The sequence below is a fragment of the Urocitellus parryii genome, chromosome 1, assembly GCF_045843805.1.
Source record: "Urocitellus parryii isolate mUroPar1 chromosome 1, mUroPar1.hap1, whole genome shotgun sequence".
Taxonomy (NCBI): Eukaryota; Metazoa; Chordata; class Mammalia; order Rodentia; family Sciuridae; genus Urocitellus; species Urocitellus parryii.
In genome coordinates this window covers 9,096,643-9,109,808 of record NC_135531.1, presented here as the reverse complement: position 1 = coordinate 9,109,808, position 13,166 = coordinate 9,096,643, and the positions used below count along the sequence as shown (strand labels likewise).

Genomic DNA, 13,166 nt, shown 5'->3' with positions numbered 1-13,166 from the left:
ATATATTTGTACATGCATAATACATAATTTGATAAACTTCATTCCCTAGTACTTTCTTTTCCCCCTTCATCCCCATGATCCTATTCCTCTGCTCTGCTAGTTTTGCTTCTATCTTTTTAATTGATGTTTTATAATTATACCTAAAAGTAGGATTAGTAGCAGTATATTTGCATATGAACATGGCACAATTTGATCAACTTCATTCTGTAGTACCTGCCTTTCCTTTCCTCTCCCCACCCCCCATCCTATTGTTCTCCCTTCTCTCTCCTTTTATTTACTGTTCTCCCTTCTTTTTTCCCTGAAATCCCTTTTTTTCACTTTTTTCTTCTCTCTGGTTTCCAATATGAGAGAAAACATTTATTTCACTTAGCATGATGTTTTTTCTTCAGTTTCATCCATTTACCAGCAAATGACATAATTTCATTCGTCTTTACAAATAGAACTCCATTGTATATCCACACCATATTTCCTTTATCCATTCATCTGCTGAAGGAGAGCAAGCTACTTCTATAACTTGGCTATTATGAACTGTACGGCTATGAATACTGGTATGCATATATTGTTACAGTAATGCTGACTTTTAAATTTGTTTATAAATGCCAATGACTAAAATAGCTGGCTCATATGGTAGAGCCATTCCTAGTCTCTTGAGAAATGTCCATTCTGATTTTCATAGTGATTGTATTAATTTCCCAGTATTTCCCTTTTCCCTCCTTATTGACAAAGTTTAATTGTTCCTTTTTCCTCTTCAATTAATTATTTAGTCAGCTTTTCACTGCTGTGACTAAAAAAGATCTGACCAGAACAATTTTAAAGTAGGAAAAGTTTATTTGAGGGCTCACAGTTTCAGAGGTCTTTAGTCTATAGAAGGCCCGCTCCATTCCTCCAGGGCAGAGGTGAGGCTGAGGGAGAGGAGGACAGAGCAGAGCAGCTCACAAGGTGATCAGGCAGCAGAGAGAAGGACAAATATATACCCAAAGCCAGGCTGCAATTCCCACCTCCTCTAGCCACACCCCACCACTTTAGTTACCACTCAGTTAATCCCTATTGGGATAAAATCACTGATTGGGTTAAGACTCTTACAACCCAATCATTTCTCCTCTGAACCTTCTTGCATTGCCTTAACACATGAGATTTTGAGGAACACCACATCTAAGCCATAACATTACTGGTTTGGGTTTTATTTGTACAGGAGATTGAACCCAGGGATGCTTTATAACTGAGCTGCATTCCAAGGCCTCTTTTTCTTTTGAGAAAGGGTCTCAATTGCCAAGGCTGACATGGAGAACTTGCCATTATCCTGCTTCAGCCTCCCCAAATGCTAGGATTATATATGTGCCCCAGGGCATCTGGTACCTACTATTCGTATTCTTGCTAATTGTCATTCTAAGGGGAGTGAAATCTCAGTGTAGTTTTGATCTGTATTTTCCTGACTGCTAAGGATGTTGAACATTTTTTTCATGTATTTGTTAGCCATTTATATTTCTTCTTCTAAGAAACAGCTGTTTATTTCACTTGCCCGCTTATTTATTGGCCCATCCCATTGGTTTTTCTAGCCAATAACCCTATTCAACAATGTATTTTAAGTGCCTACTATGAAAAAAAAGGAAACTCTAAAAGCTGTAGGTACATGTTATTACTCTTAAGCCTTTATCTATCTTGGAAATTTGTACTCAGACCTCAACTGGGCATGGTGGCACAGGTCTGTAATCCAGCAACTCGGAAGGTTGAGGCAGGGAGATCACAAATTCCAGGACAGCCTCAGCAACTGAGCAAGGCCCTAAGCAACTGAGACCCTGTCTCAAAAGGAAAAATAAAAAGGGCTGGAGATGTAGCTCAGTAGTAGAGCACCCCTGGGTTCAATCCCAGTACCAAAAAAATCCAAAATCTCGCCATGATCCTTCTGGTGGTAAACTGGAAAGAATTTAACAAAGCCTCTTTTTTTTTTTTTTTCTAAATTACTAAGAGACTTTATTTTTTAGAACCGACTTAAGAGTTATGGAAAATATGAGAATGATACAGAGTTCCCAAAAACCCAGCACGCATCCCCTATTATTAACATCTTAGTAGGATTTGCTGGACTTAACACTTAATGAACCAATATTGATATATTATCATTAAAGTCCACAGTATATTCAGAATTCCTTTACCTGTTAGTATCCCTTTTCTGTTCCATGAACCACATAAAATTAGCTATCATGTCTCCTTGGCCTTCTCTGGATTCTGATGTTCTCTCAGATTTTCCTTGGTTTTGATGACCTTCACTGTTTAAAGAGTTCTGGTTGGGTATATTAATTGAACTTCCCTGTTTTGGAAAGTGACGGATTCATTAGCTTGGGGATATGGGATTTTTTTTGGGGGGGGGGATTCACATTGGCACACTGCCATTTTCATCAAATAAACATGATTTATCAAAGTTTGACCTTATTTCATTTAGATTAAGTAAACAGATTTTTACTATTCAATTATAAACAAATTTTTATAATTACTAGCTACAATCAGACAAGTATTAAAATATATTATTGAAAAAATATTACTCAAGATATCTATGGGTAACTGACATAACAAAAACATATATAAATTTATATATTCACTACCTGAAATATATATAGTCCCTTTAAAGTAACAAATTTAATAACTATATGACAATGAGAAAATGCATAATGTTAAGTAAACAAAGAAGACCTTTTAAAAAATATACTCTAGGGGATGGGATCGTAGCTCAGTGGTAGAGCACTTGCTTGGCATGTATGAGGCACTGGGTTCAATCCTCAGCACTACATATAAATAAATACATAAATAGATGGATAAATAAATAAAGGCATAAAAATGACATTAAAAACTATACTCTCGGACTGGGGTTGTGACTCAGTGGCAGAGTGCTTGCCTCACATGCATGAGGCACTGGGTTTGATCTTCAGCACCACATTAAAAAAATTTAAATAAATTAATAAAGATATGTGTCCATCTAAAACTAAAAAAAATGTTTAAAATAAAACTACATTCTACTTCCAACTAGGTAAAAACACAATAGCTTAAATGAGAAAATGCAAAAAATAGCTAGATAAGAACATGAATGATGTTTCTTCACTTCTTTCCAAAAGTATTATGTTTCATTTCTACTTTTACAATAATAAATAAAAAATTTTAACTACTCAAATTTCATAGGAAAAAATTCCTTTTGACTGTGACAATGTATCTATTTTTTTAAAACGTGGATTTTGAGATTAGGACTTGCAAAGTTTAAAAATCCCAGTTCTTTGTATAGTGGAATTTAGTTGTTCTCTTTATCTCTCCAGATTACTGTCATTACTAAATTAACAAGTCATTTTTTCCGTTGCTCCTGAAAGTCTGAAAACTACATGTTCTGGTCTCCTTGCTAATTAGCCTTTTGTTACTCCGTCAGGAAGGAGATCAGATGAAGGAGAGAATTGGCAAAACTACCTTCTACATCCAAAAACCAGCAGCAGCAGTTAATTGCAGGTACTAGCAATCCTAAAGTGGCTACAGAAGTGATGGTGGCAACTCTGTCAGCAGCAGTAGATGACTTCAGCAGCACAGGAAACGGCTCCAATAGTTTCAGCCAGAGGAAGCCAGATCAGTATATCTCATCTCAGTTTCACATTCCCTTCAGTAAGAAGGCATTAAACTTTTTATTTTTGTTTTTTGCAGTTACATTTTATCAGTAGAGGGTGCTAGAGAGACATCCAAGAAGGAGGCAGTTTCTTCTGCTATCCCATCAACAGGCTTGTTGTAATGACCACCTTCCCACAGAACTATTGATGAGGATCTACAACCCTTCAAGCCTTGTACAAGTATCCCAAGTCCCTCTTTGTGCCTACCCATAAAATTTGGGGCTCCACCCTGGAGGGTTGCTTTCTGCTCCCTAGAAAAAGTTCACCACTTTACATTCTTACCAGCAATACACAAAAATTCCAGTTGCTCCACATCCTCACCAATATTTGGTATGGTTAGTCTTTATATTATCACTTTACCCACTCTATTAGGTGTGTAGTGATAGTTCATTGCAGTTTAACACCTTTGAGATATACTTTATATACCACAAATTAACTAACAGTGTCCAACTCAACAGTTTTTACTATATTTACAGAATCATACACCATAATCACTAATACTCCACTTCTAAAATAATCATCATCCCAAAAAGGAACCTTGTAACTAACAGTAGTTATATCTGCCCTCCACAGTCCCTGGTAAACACTAATTTACTTTCTCTATATGTAGATTTGCCTAGTCTGGACATTTCACACAATTTAGATCACATAAATATAGTCTTCTGTGACTGGCTTCTTTTACTCAGTACAATATTTATGAGGTTCATCCAAGTTGTAGCATATTATCAGTACTTCATTCCTCTGTACTGCTGAACTCCACTCTATATAGACCACATTTACCCAATAACTAATGGGCACAGGATTGTTCCCACTATTTGGCTATTATAAATAATGCTATGAACATTCATGTACAGGTTTTTGTTTGCTTGTTTTGTGGGGCTGGGGACTGAACTCAGTGTAATTTTTTGAGAACTACCAAAATCATTTGAACCTTTTTATATTCACACCAACAAGGATTGAAAGTTCTAATTTTTCCACAATCTTCACAAACTTATTACTGTCTCTTTTGATTACTGCCATCCTAGAGGGTGTAAAGTGATACTTCTGCATGGTTTTCACTTCCATTTACCTATTGACTAATGATGCTAGGTGCTCAACACTCATATGCATATATATTTTTTGTGAAGTTTCTTTCCAGATCTTTGGGCCATTTTTTAAGATGGGTTGCTTTCTTATTATGGAGTTTTCATTTTTTTTTTTTTGGGGGGGGGGAGGAGGTACACTCTAAATCCTTGATTACATACATATTTTTAGTTTTAGCTTTCAGTGTAGACCCCAATCCAATATGACTATGTCCTTATAAGACTAGGCAGAATGAGAATCCAATTATCTCTTAATAATCTAGACGTAAGAGATTGATAAAACAGAGCCAGCCAGTGAAGTGGTACACACCTGTAATCCTAGGGACTCAGGAGGCTGAGTCAGGAGGACCATAAGTTCAAGGCCAGCTCCAGCCACCTAGTGAGATCCCGTCTTAAAATAAAAAATAAGTAGGCTAGGGATGTGGCTCAGTTGGTAGAGTGCCTGCCTGCCTATCATGCACGAGGCCCAGGGTTTAATCCCTAACACCACCAAACAAAAACAAAAAATTTAAGTAGTCAAAAACTAAGAAAAAGGGGCTGAGGCTGTGGCTCAGAGATGGAGCGCTCGCCTCGCACGTGCAAGACCCTGGGTTCGATCCTCAGCACCACATAGGAATGAATAAGTGAAATAAAGGTATTGTTTTTTTTTTTTTTTTTAAAAAAAGGACTGGGGATGTAGCTCAGTAGTAAAGCACTCCTGGGTTCAATCTCTCATTTCAAAAAAATAAAATTAAGGGGCTGAAGATATAGCTAGTTGGTAAAGAACTTGCCTCACATGCACAAGGCCCTAGGTTCAATCCCCAGCACCAAAAAATTAAAATTAAACTAAAACAAAGCTAGCACTGTCACTGAAATCCCTTTGAAAACACACTTACTCATTATAGTTAATAGTTATTTTTGTTAACATGTATGATTTTTTGTTAACAGTGTTGATTCTGTTACTTTTAAATAGTCTAAATAATTTTTAAAGTTCATTTTTTGCCAGGTACAGTGACGCTCGACTCTAATCCCAGTGGCTTGGAACGCTGAGACAGGAGAATTGCAAGTTCAAAACCAGCCTCAGCATTTTAGCAAGGCCTTAAGCAACTCAGTTAAGATTCTCTCTCTAAATAAAAAAAACAAAAAGGGATGGGGATGTGGTTAAGTACCCCTGGATTCAATCCCTAATACCATAAATAAATAAATAAATAAAGTTCATTTTTTACTTCTAATGTGGTAAATACAGCCCCCGTAAACAAAAAAGTCCTCTGAGTCCTCAATTTTAAGTATGTAAAGGAGCCCTGAGATCCAATCTCTGAGAATGACTATTCTATGTCAAGGGTGCTTCTGACCACTACATTCAATTCAAGTGCCTCTAGGAACTTTGCTATGTCTGAGGAAGGGGGAAAACAAAATTTATGCAGAAAACATTGCTAACAAAGGTCCTAGGTACAGAATAGGTAGTCAACATTTAGTTAATGAAAAAACAAAAAAGACATGGAATCTCCAAATTTTTTATGTCAAAAGTGTTACAATACACCTGCACGTTAAAAGAATAATAACTTTATTGCATATATATTATACCTTATTAATCTGGTCCCATTTTCACATAATATGCCATTAGACAGGAGCAGGGAAAGAGACAGAAAAGTCAAAAGAATATTATAATGAAGTTATAAGAAATAAGGGTAAAGGTGCCTTCCAAGCCTTCAAGAACTTATGCCTGTGATAGGCTGAAATGTGCATGCCCCTGCTCACCCACCAAAAAATAACCTCTACACTGCAGCCCTAACCAACAGTACCTCAGAATGTGACTGTATTTGGAGGGGTGATTAAGTTAAAATGTTTTGGGCTGGGGATGTGGCTCAAGCGGTAGCCCGCTCACCTGGCATGCGTGCGGCCCGGGTTCGATCCTCAGCACCACATACCAACAAAAGATGTTGTGTCCACCGAGAACTAAAAAATAAATATTAAAAATTCTCAAAAAAAAAAAAAAAAGTTAAAATGTTTTTTGTTTTTGTTTTAAATGTAGGCCCTAATCCAACATGATTTCCTTATAAGACTAGTAAAAATACACAGAGGAAAGACAGTGCAAAGACACAGGGAGAGGCAAACATTCGGTCAAAGAGAAAGGCTTGATCTCAAACTTCTAGCCTCCAGAACAAAGAGAAAACAAATTTCTCTCATTTAAGCACCCAGCCTATGGTACTTTGTCATGGCAGTCCTTAAAAACTAAAGCAATGTTCAAAACTGAACTTTTCCCACTCCTGGTTGATGAAATTACTCCAGATACGGATCATTTTTAACTACTTCTCTCTACACCATCTAATCAATTATATTCTATTAATCCTATCCTAGTTTGTTTCTTCATTCACATTCTTTTCATTTCCACTGCCTTAAACTCCTATAATACCTTGCCTAGCTTACAACAACCATCTAAAATACAATGAATTAATGTTTTCCCTTATTGTCTTACTTCCTATTCCCTTCTTAAGAACTCATGCTGGTTTGAGGAGTGGTTCAGTGGTAGAGCATTCGCCTAGCATGTGCAAGGTCCTGGGTTCGATCCTCAGCACCACATAAAAATAAATAAAGCTATTGTGTCCAACTACAACTAAAAAAAATAAATATTTTTTTAAAAAAGAACTCTTGCCATTTTCCCTATATTATACTAAATGTAAGTGAATAAGTTATCTTAATTTCTTTTGAGAAGAGAAACAAAACCCACTAAAATAAGCCCAGCCTGGAAGAAAGGGGAAGTCGGTATCTGGATAAGAATATTCAGTTAGCCTAGTATCAATCACTTAGGAGCTCTGGGATGGTTTTGAGCAGATAAGAAATAAATTGTCTTGCCCATCTGTCACTGGTCATTTGTTTGTTATCAATTGTTAAACCCTAACATCCTAAGCAGTACTCTAGTTCAACAATGAAGAAGGCAACTTTTGGGATGTTTGCCCAGCTCAAGAAGGGACATAGTCATGATTTTTATTATTATGTTACCTCTCCCACTGCCCCCCAGCTTCTTGGATTAAGATGGGCCAATCAGATTATAGCTCCCAGAAATGTGGGTTTAACAACTGATAACAAACAAGTAGCCACTGAGAAAGCAGCAAGACAATTTCTCACCTCTGCTGAAAACCATTCCATAGCTCCCTATTTCACTGATGTAAAAGTCAAAGAAAGTCCTATGTGTTCACACCCACTCCAAACACCTCTCTGGTTCTGTGATCTCTCTGACCTGGTATTATACTTATTCTCTTCAAGTCATTCAATCTATTGCAGCTACACTGCTCTCCTGGTGATTTCTTGAACATTCTATAGGCATGGCTATTTCTTCTGCCTAGAAAGCTGTACCCACAAAGCCTCTGCAAGACTAATTCATCCCATTCTACCTTTTCTCAGTGAAGACTTAGTGAACTGTCATATTTAAAACTTCGACTCCTGTCCTCATATCCTAGCACTCCTTATTCCCTTTTAATTTGCTGTTTTCAATAGCATTTATATATAACCTCTGGTTAAATCATACAATTTGATGTGGATTTACTTCCTGTCTTCCCTTCCTCCCCTACTAAGCTAATTGGAATATAGTAAGCTCTATGAAAGGGTTTTTCTCTATTTTCTTCTCTCCCTAACCCAAGCACATAGAATAATCCCTAGCTCTGAACAGGTGTTCAATAAATATATCAAATACATAAATATTGTTTGGTCACAAGCACACCAAGGCAGTAAAAGCTGATCTGTGGTTCTTTAAGAAGAATGAAGTAGACTAGCTACTGAATCTGACATCTGACTATCCTTTTAACTCGTTTCTTCCAAATTTAAATTAATTCAAGCTTTTATCATAGTGGATAAAGAACATGACCAACTGCAATACACTTCAATTTAATATCTTTTAAATACTTTCCAAAGAGCATAAAGTACAATTGCCTTGGTATCCCACAAAAAATTACTGATAAGATTTTATGTAATGTTCTGATAGTACAAACAGTAATTCAGCAAAATGAAAAAAAAACCAGCTTTATGTATCATTGGGCTGAAATGTGAGCATTCTACTAAGGCAAGATGTTTATTATCTTTTTGAGGGCTTCCTATGTCAAGACTTGTTTGTAACATCTATTCCAACTGCAATGTTTTGCCTTTAAAAAAAGAAAAGTGCCCCCTTGGACAAAAGATAGATTGTTTTTTGAAACTGGAAAATCTCAGTTGCACTGCAGGATAAGACTCTAACCCATAAAATGAAACTTCATATCTAAACACTTCTCCAACTCTGAAGTTTAAGTATTTGATGATAGCAGTTTACATAACACATCTGCCCACATACAAACTACATTCAAATAACAAGTCATCTAACCCCCTTTATTATAAGAGTTACCCTCTATGTGCATGGCAGGTATTTAAATAAACATTCTTAATCTCTTTGTTCAGAATATTAAAACATTTTTAAAATGAAAAGTAAGCCACATGATTAGTGTTTTCAAGAACGGAAGACAAAACCAGATTTTACAATATTTAATTCTTTTGTTTAGCCACATATTTTCAAATCTCCTACAAGAAAAAACAACAACCTGTTTAAAATCAGATAAAAACCTAAGATTATTTAAGAAATAATTTAGCCAGGTCTTGTGGCACACTCCTGTAAACCCAGCAACTCAAGAGACTGAGGCAGGAAGACTTCAAGTAAGTTGAAAGCCAGCCTCAGCAACTTAGGGAAGCCCTAAGCAAGATCCTGTTTCAAAATAAAACAGAAAAAGGGATGGGGATGTGGCTCAAATGGCACCCCTGGCTTCAATCCCTGATGATGGAGGAGGAGGAGGAGGAGGAGGAGGAGGAGGAGGAGGAGGAGGAGGAGGAGGAGACAAAGAAGAATCTAAACCAGGTATGCTGGGGCACACACCTGTAATCTCAGCTATCAGGGAGATGAGGCAGGTGGAATCCATCCAAGTTTGAGGTCAGCCTTGGCAAGTTAATAAAAACCTGTCTCAAATGAAAAAAAGACTTGGGGAAGTAGGTCAATGGTAAAGAGCTCCTGAGTTCAATGGTTCACTCCCACATTGGTGGGGACGAGGGATGGCAGCAGGTGAGGACCTGGTCGGAATATAACTGACTTAACAAATGGAACAACTGTTTATAAGCTTTTGGCATCTTCATTTTATAATTGTTTACCATGAAATCCACTGCAATTTTCCCTTTCCTCCCAGTGTTAATTTAGATTAAATTAATTGTGAAAATTTCAGAGGACTTCATAAATTTTACAAAAGTATGAAAAGTATTAAAATTTTTTTTAAGAGAGAGTGAGAGAGGAAGAGAGAGAGAGAGAGAGAGAGAGAGAGAATTTTTTTTTTTAATATTTATTTTTTAGTTCTCGGCGGACACAACATCTTTGTTGGTATGTGGTGCTGAGGATCGAACCAGGCCGCACGCATGCCAGGCGAGCGCGCTACCGCTGAGCCACATCTCCAGCCCGAAAAGTATTAAAATTAATGACTAATAGTATTATAAAACAACTGCAAAGTTAGGCTTTATCCTCTGATACTAACGATTCATCCTATGAAGGGAGTGACAAAAATTAGTTATTTCAACATCAGACACTTGTTATTCACTTATAAATATCTAACTTAAGGATGGAGTCTGGCAGACGAGTTTGAATCTTGCCATTTACTGTGTGTGTGACCTGGGGCAAGTTTCTAAATCATACTAAACTTCAGTTCTCTCACCTGAAAAGTAGGGATATTGCCTACCTAAAAATGCTGACAGAATTAAATGGGATGGGGAAGGGAGAGGGAATGGGAATAGGAAAGACAGCAGAAATAATCTGACATAACTTTCCTATGTTCATATTATGAGTACACGACCAGTGTAACTCCACATCATGTACAACCATAAGAATGGGAAGTTATATTCAATGTATGTATGTCAAAATACATTCTACTGTCATGTAATACTACCACACATTGACTCCTCAATAAATATCAGTTTAACAGGGAACAGTGTTCAAGTAAAAAAAATATATATATATAATATTTATACCTTATCCTGATTATAATTTTTCAAGAGAAAAACATTAGAAGTACATTGTTTCTTTAATGATATCACAGACACCAAGTTTCTCAATTACTGAATTACCAATGACTACCGTCATGCCATAAATGTATGCAAGAATTAAGTGCCACAGCCAAAAGAATGGGGGTTTAATTTAATATGCCAGTACACATCAAGTGATAAAGACATGTCTTACTACGCTTATTCATTAAAACTTGAGTCTAAAACTACGTGAAACCTATGTAGAAGGAAATTCACATACAGGGTCGACCTATCAACAAGAACGTGGCTCCTAATCTTCAGCAGTTTCACTTCACTATTTTTTCCCAGAGTCTCCAGTGGCGATTAGCTTCACTCATTGCATATAATAAACAAGCTGTGGCATGATGAAAGGGAAGCTGTTTTCAATCAGAATACGTAGATTTAAATTTCTCTTTTTACTACCTGGGTGAACCCTGGACAAGCTATTAAAATAACTAAGCCTGAATTTCCATCTAATATAAAAGATATCAACACCTACCCACTCCACAGGGTTGTCATAAGGATCAAATGCGAATGTGCGTGAGTATGCTTTGTAAACTGTCAAACTGCCTCATGTCTATAGGTGAGGTTGCTATTAAGACAGACTTTGGAAAAGGTTAAACCATTTTATCAACTCTTTACATGGGCAATATCAAACTTTTATCATTCATTATAGGACTCCATCACTCGATGACCCATTTTCGTTTAAAATCGCCAAAATCTCAATACATAATACTCAAAGCCGCTATTCCCACAAATATAATACTCAGAGTACAAAACTCTCTGCACTGTACCCGGAGGATCAATAATTGGCCCTGCAGACTCACTATATTACCGCAGACGAAGCACACTACTGCTGTGGAGGGGCCTGCCACCCTGGGGTGAGCGGGGCGTGCGGCGCCCACCCGGGTGGGTGTCACGCCGCGTGCACTCGGTTCACAAGGGTGAGCTCTCCAGCACCGCCGGACCCCAACACGTCTTCACGGAACGAGAGCCTCCAGCCACGCTCTCGGGGTGTCGGGGGTTCACAACCTGAGCCCTAAGCTACACCAAAACAAAGACAGCGCCGGAGCCCGGCGCGCGGCACGGCCCCCGCGCCCGCGGCGGGTCCGGACCTCACGCTCCCCCGGGCAGGCGGCGGAGGACCCGGTCTCCGAGCAGGGGTCAAGGCGGTCCGCTCGGCCGTCGCCGGGCCAATTTTCCGCGAAGTTTCAAAGTCAACAAAGAAGTTCTGTGGCGAGGGGCCGAGCCCGCAGAGCAGGGGCGCAGCGCGACCGCGACGGCGGTGGGGGAGGGGTGCGGGCGCTGGACCGCCGCCGCCGCCGCCGCCGAGGCCGCGGCCAGGGTCTCCGCAGCGCCCGGGCCCGGGCCCCCGCCCCCTCGCGCGGCGGGCGGGAAACGGCGGGGGCGCGCAGGGGATCGCCCTCCGCCCCGGACCGCGGCCCGGCGGGCAAACGGCCCAGCGCCGCCGCCGCCCGCCTCGAGCGCTGCGGGCTCCGCGCGGGCCCAGCCCGAACCCCGGCGCCGGTGCAAGCGCGGGCGCCGCGGCGCCGCCGACCTACCTTCCTCGGCGGTGTCCATCTTGTCTGGGGGACCGCGGTGACGCAGCCGCGAGGCTCTCGCGGCCGGGCCCGAGCCTTCCGGCCGGGCGGGAAAGGAGGGAGGGGAAGGAGGGGAGGAGGGAGAGGGAGCCGGCCCCGGCAGGTGCGTGTGCTCAGGTGCGAGAGAGGAAGCGAGAGGCAGGAGAGAGGGGGAGAGGGAGAGGGAGAGAGACTGACAGAAAGCGAGCGACGGGGAGGGGGAGGGGCGGGAGGCCGAGAGGCGAGGCCTGGGCGGGGCGCGCGGCGGAAGGGGCGGGGCGCCAACGACAGGTGGCGTCACTTCCGGCGGTCGCGCGCCCGCGCCCTCCAGTGCGGAGGGCCGCGGGGGCGGGGGGCGGCCTGGTGGTGCAGGCCGTGCGGGATGGTGGGGCGGACGCCAAGCTGGGGGGCCGCGTTCTCGGGGACAAAGGAAGCGCGGCGCCGCGGATCAGAGTGGCGCGAACGAGCGCCTGGTAGAGAGGCCGCGAGCCCTGCGCGCGCCCAAGCCCGCGTGTGGGACAAAGGCCCCACCTTCGGGGAACTGTTAACAATGATCCGGGCGCTTGGAAAACACGGTTCTGCCGCCCTCGCCCGGAATTCTGGTGCCCGGAGCAAGCATTTTTGTTCAGCACCTGGGTAGATCTATTACACGTTTTGATAAAGTAACAAAATATCACTGAAATGTAAAAAGACTGACTTCGCAGAAATTCCTCCCAGGGAGACCGCTGCATTTCGCTAGAAGCCACTTCTTTGAAGCGCCGAGTAGAAGTCAAAACCACCTGCTTCCAAGGGAAAATTGGCTGGGTTTGGACCGCCTACCTGACTAGAGC

At 40.8% G+C, this 13,166-nt stretch overlaps 1 protein-coding gene across 2 annotated transcripts in view; it reads right to left on the bottom strand.

Moving 5' to 3' along the window:
• Positions 1-12,557, bottom strand: part of Marchf6 (membrane associated ring-CH-type finger 6) — a 79,772-nt gene extending 67,215 nt beyond the window's left edge. For both annotated transcript variants that reach the window (XM_026397081.2, XM_026397082.2), the window contains exon 1: positions 12,319-12,557. In XM_026397081.2, coding sequence (XP_026252866.1) covers positions 12,319-12,337 — 19 coding nt within the window. In that variant the 5' untranslated portion in view covers positions 12,338-12,557. The remainder of the gene's footprint in view (positions 1-12,318) is intronic.
• Positions 12,558-13,166: the final 609 nt, after the last annotated feature.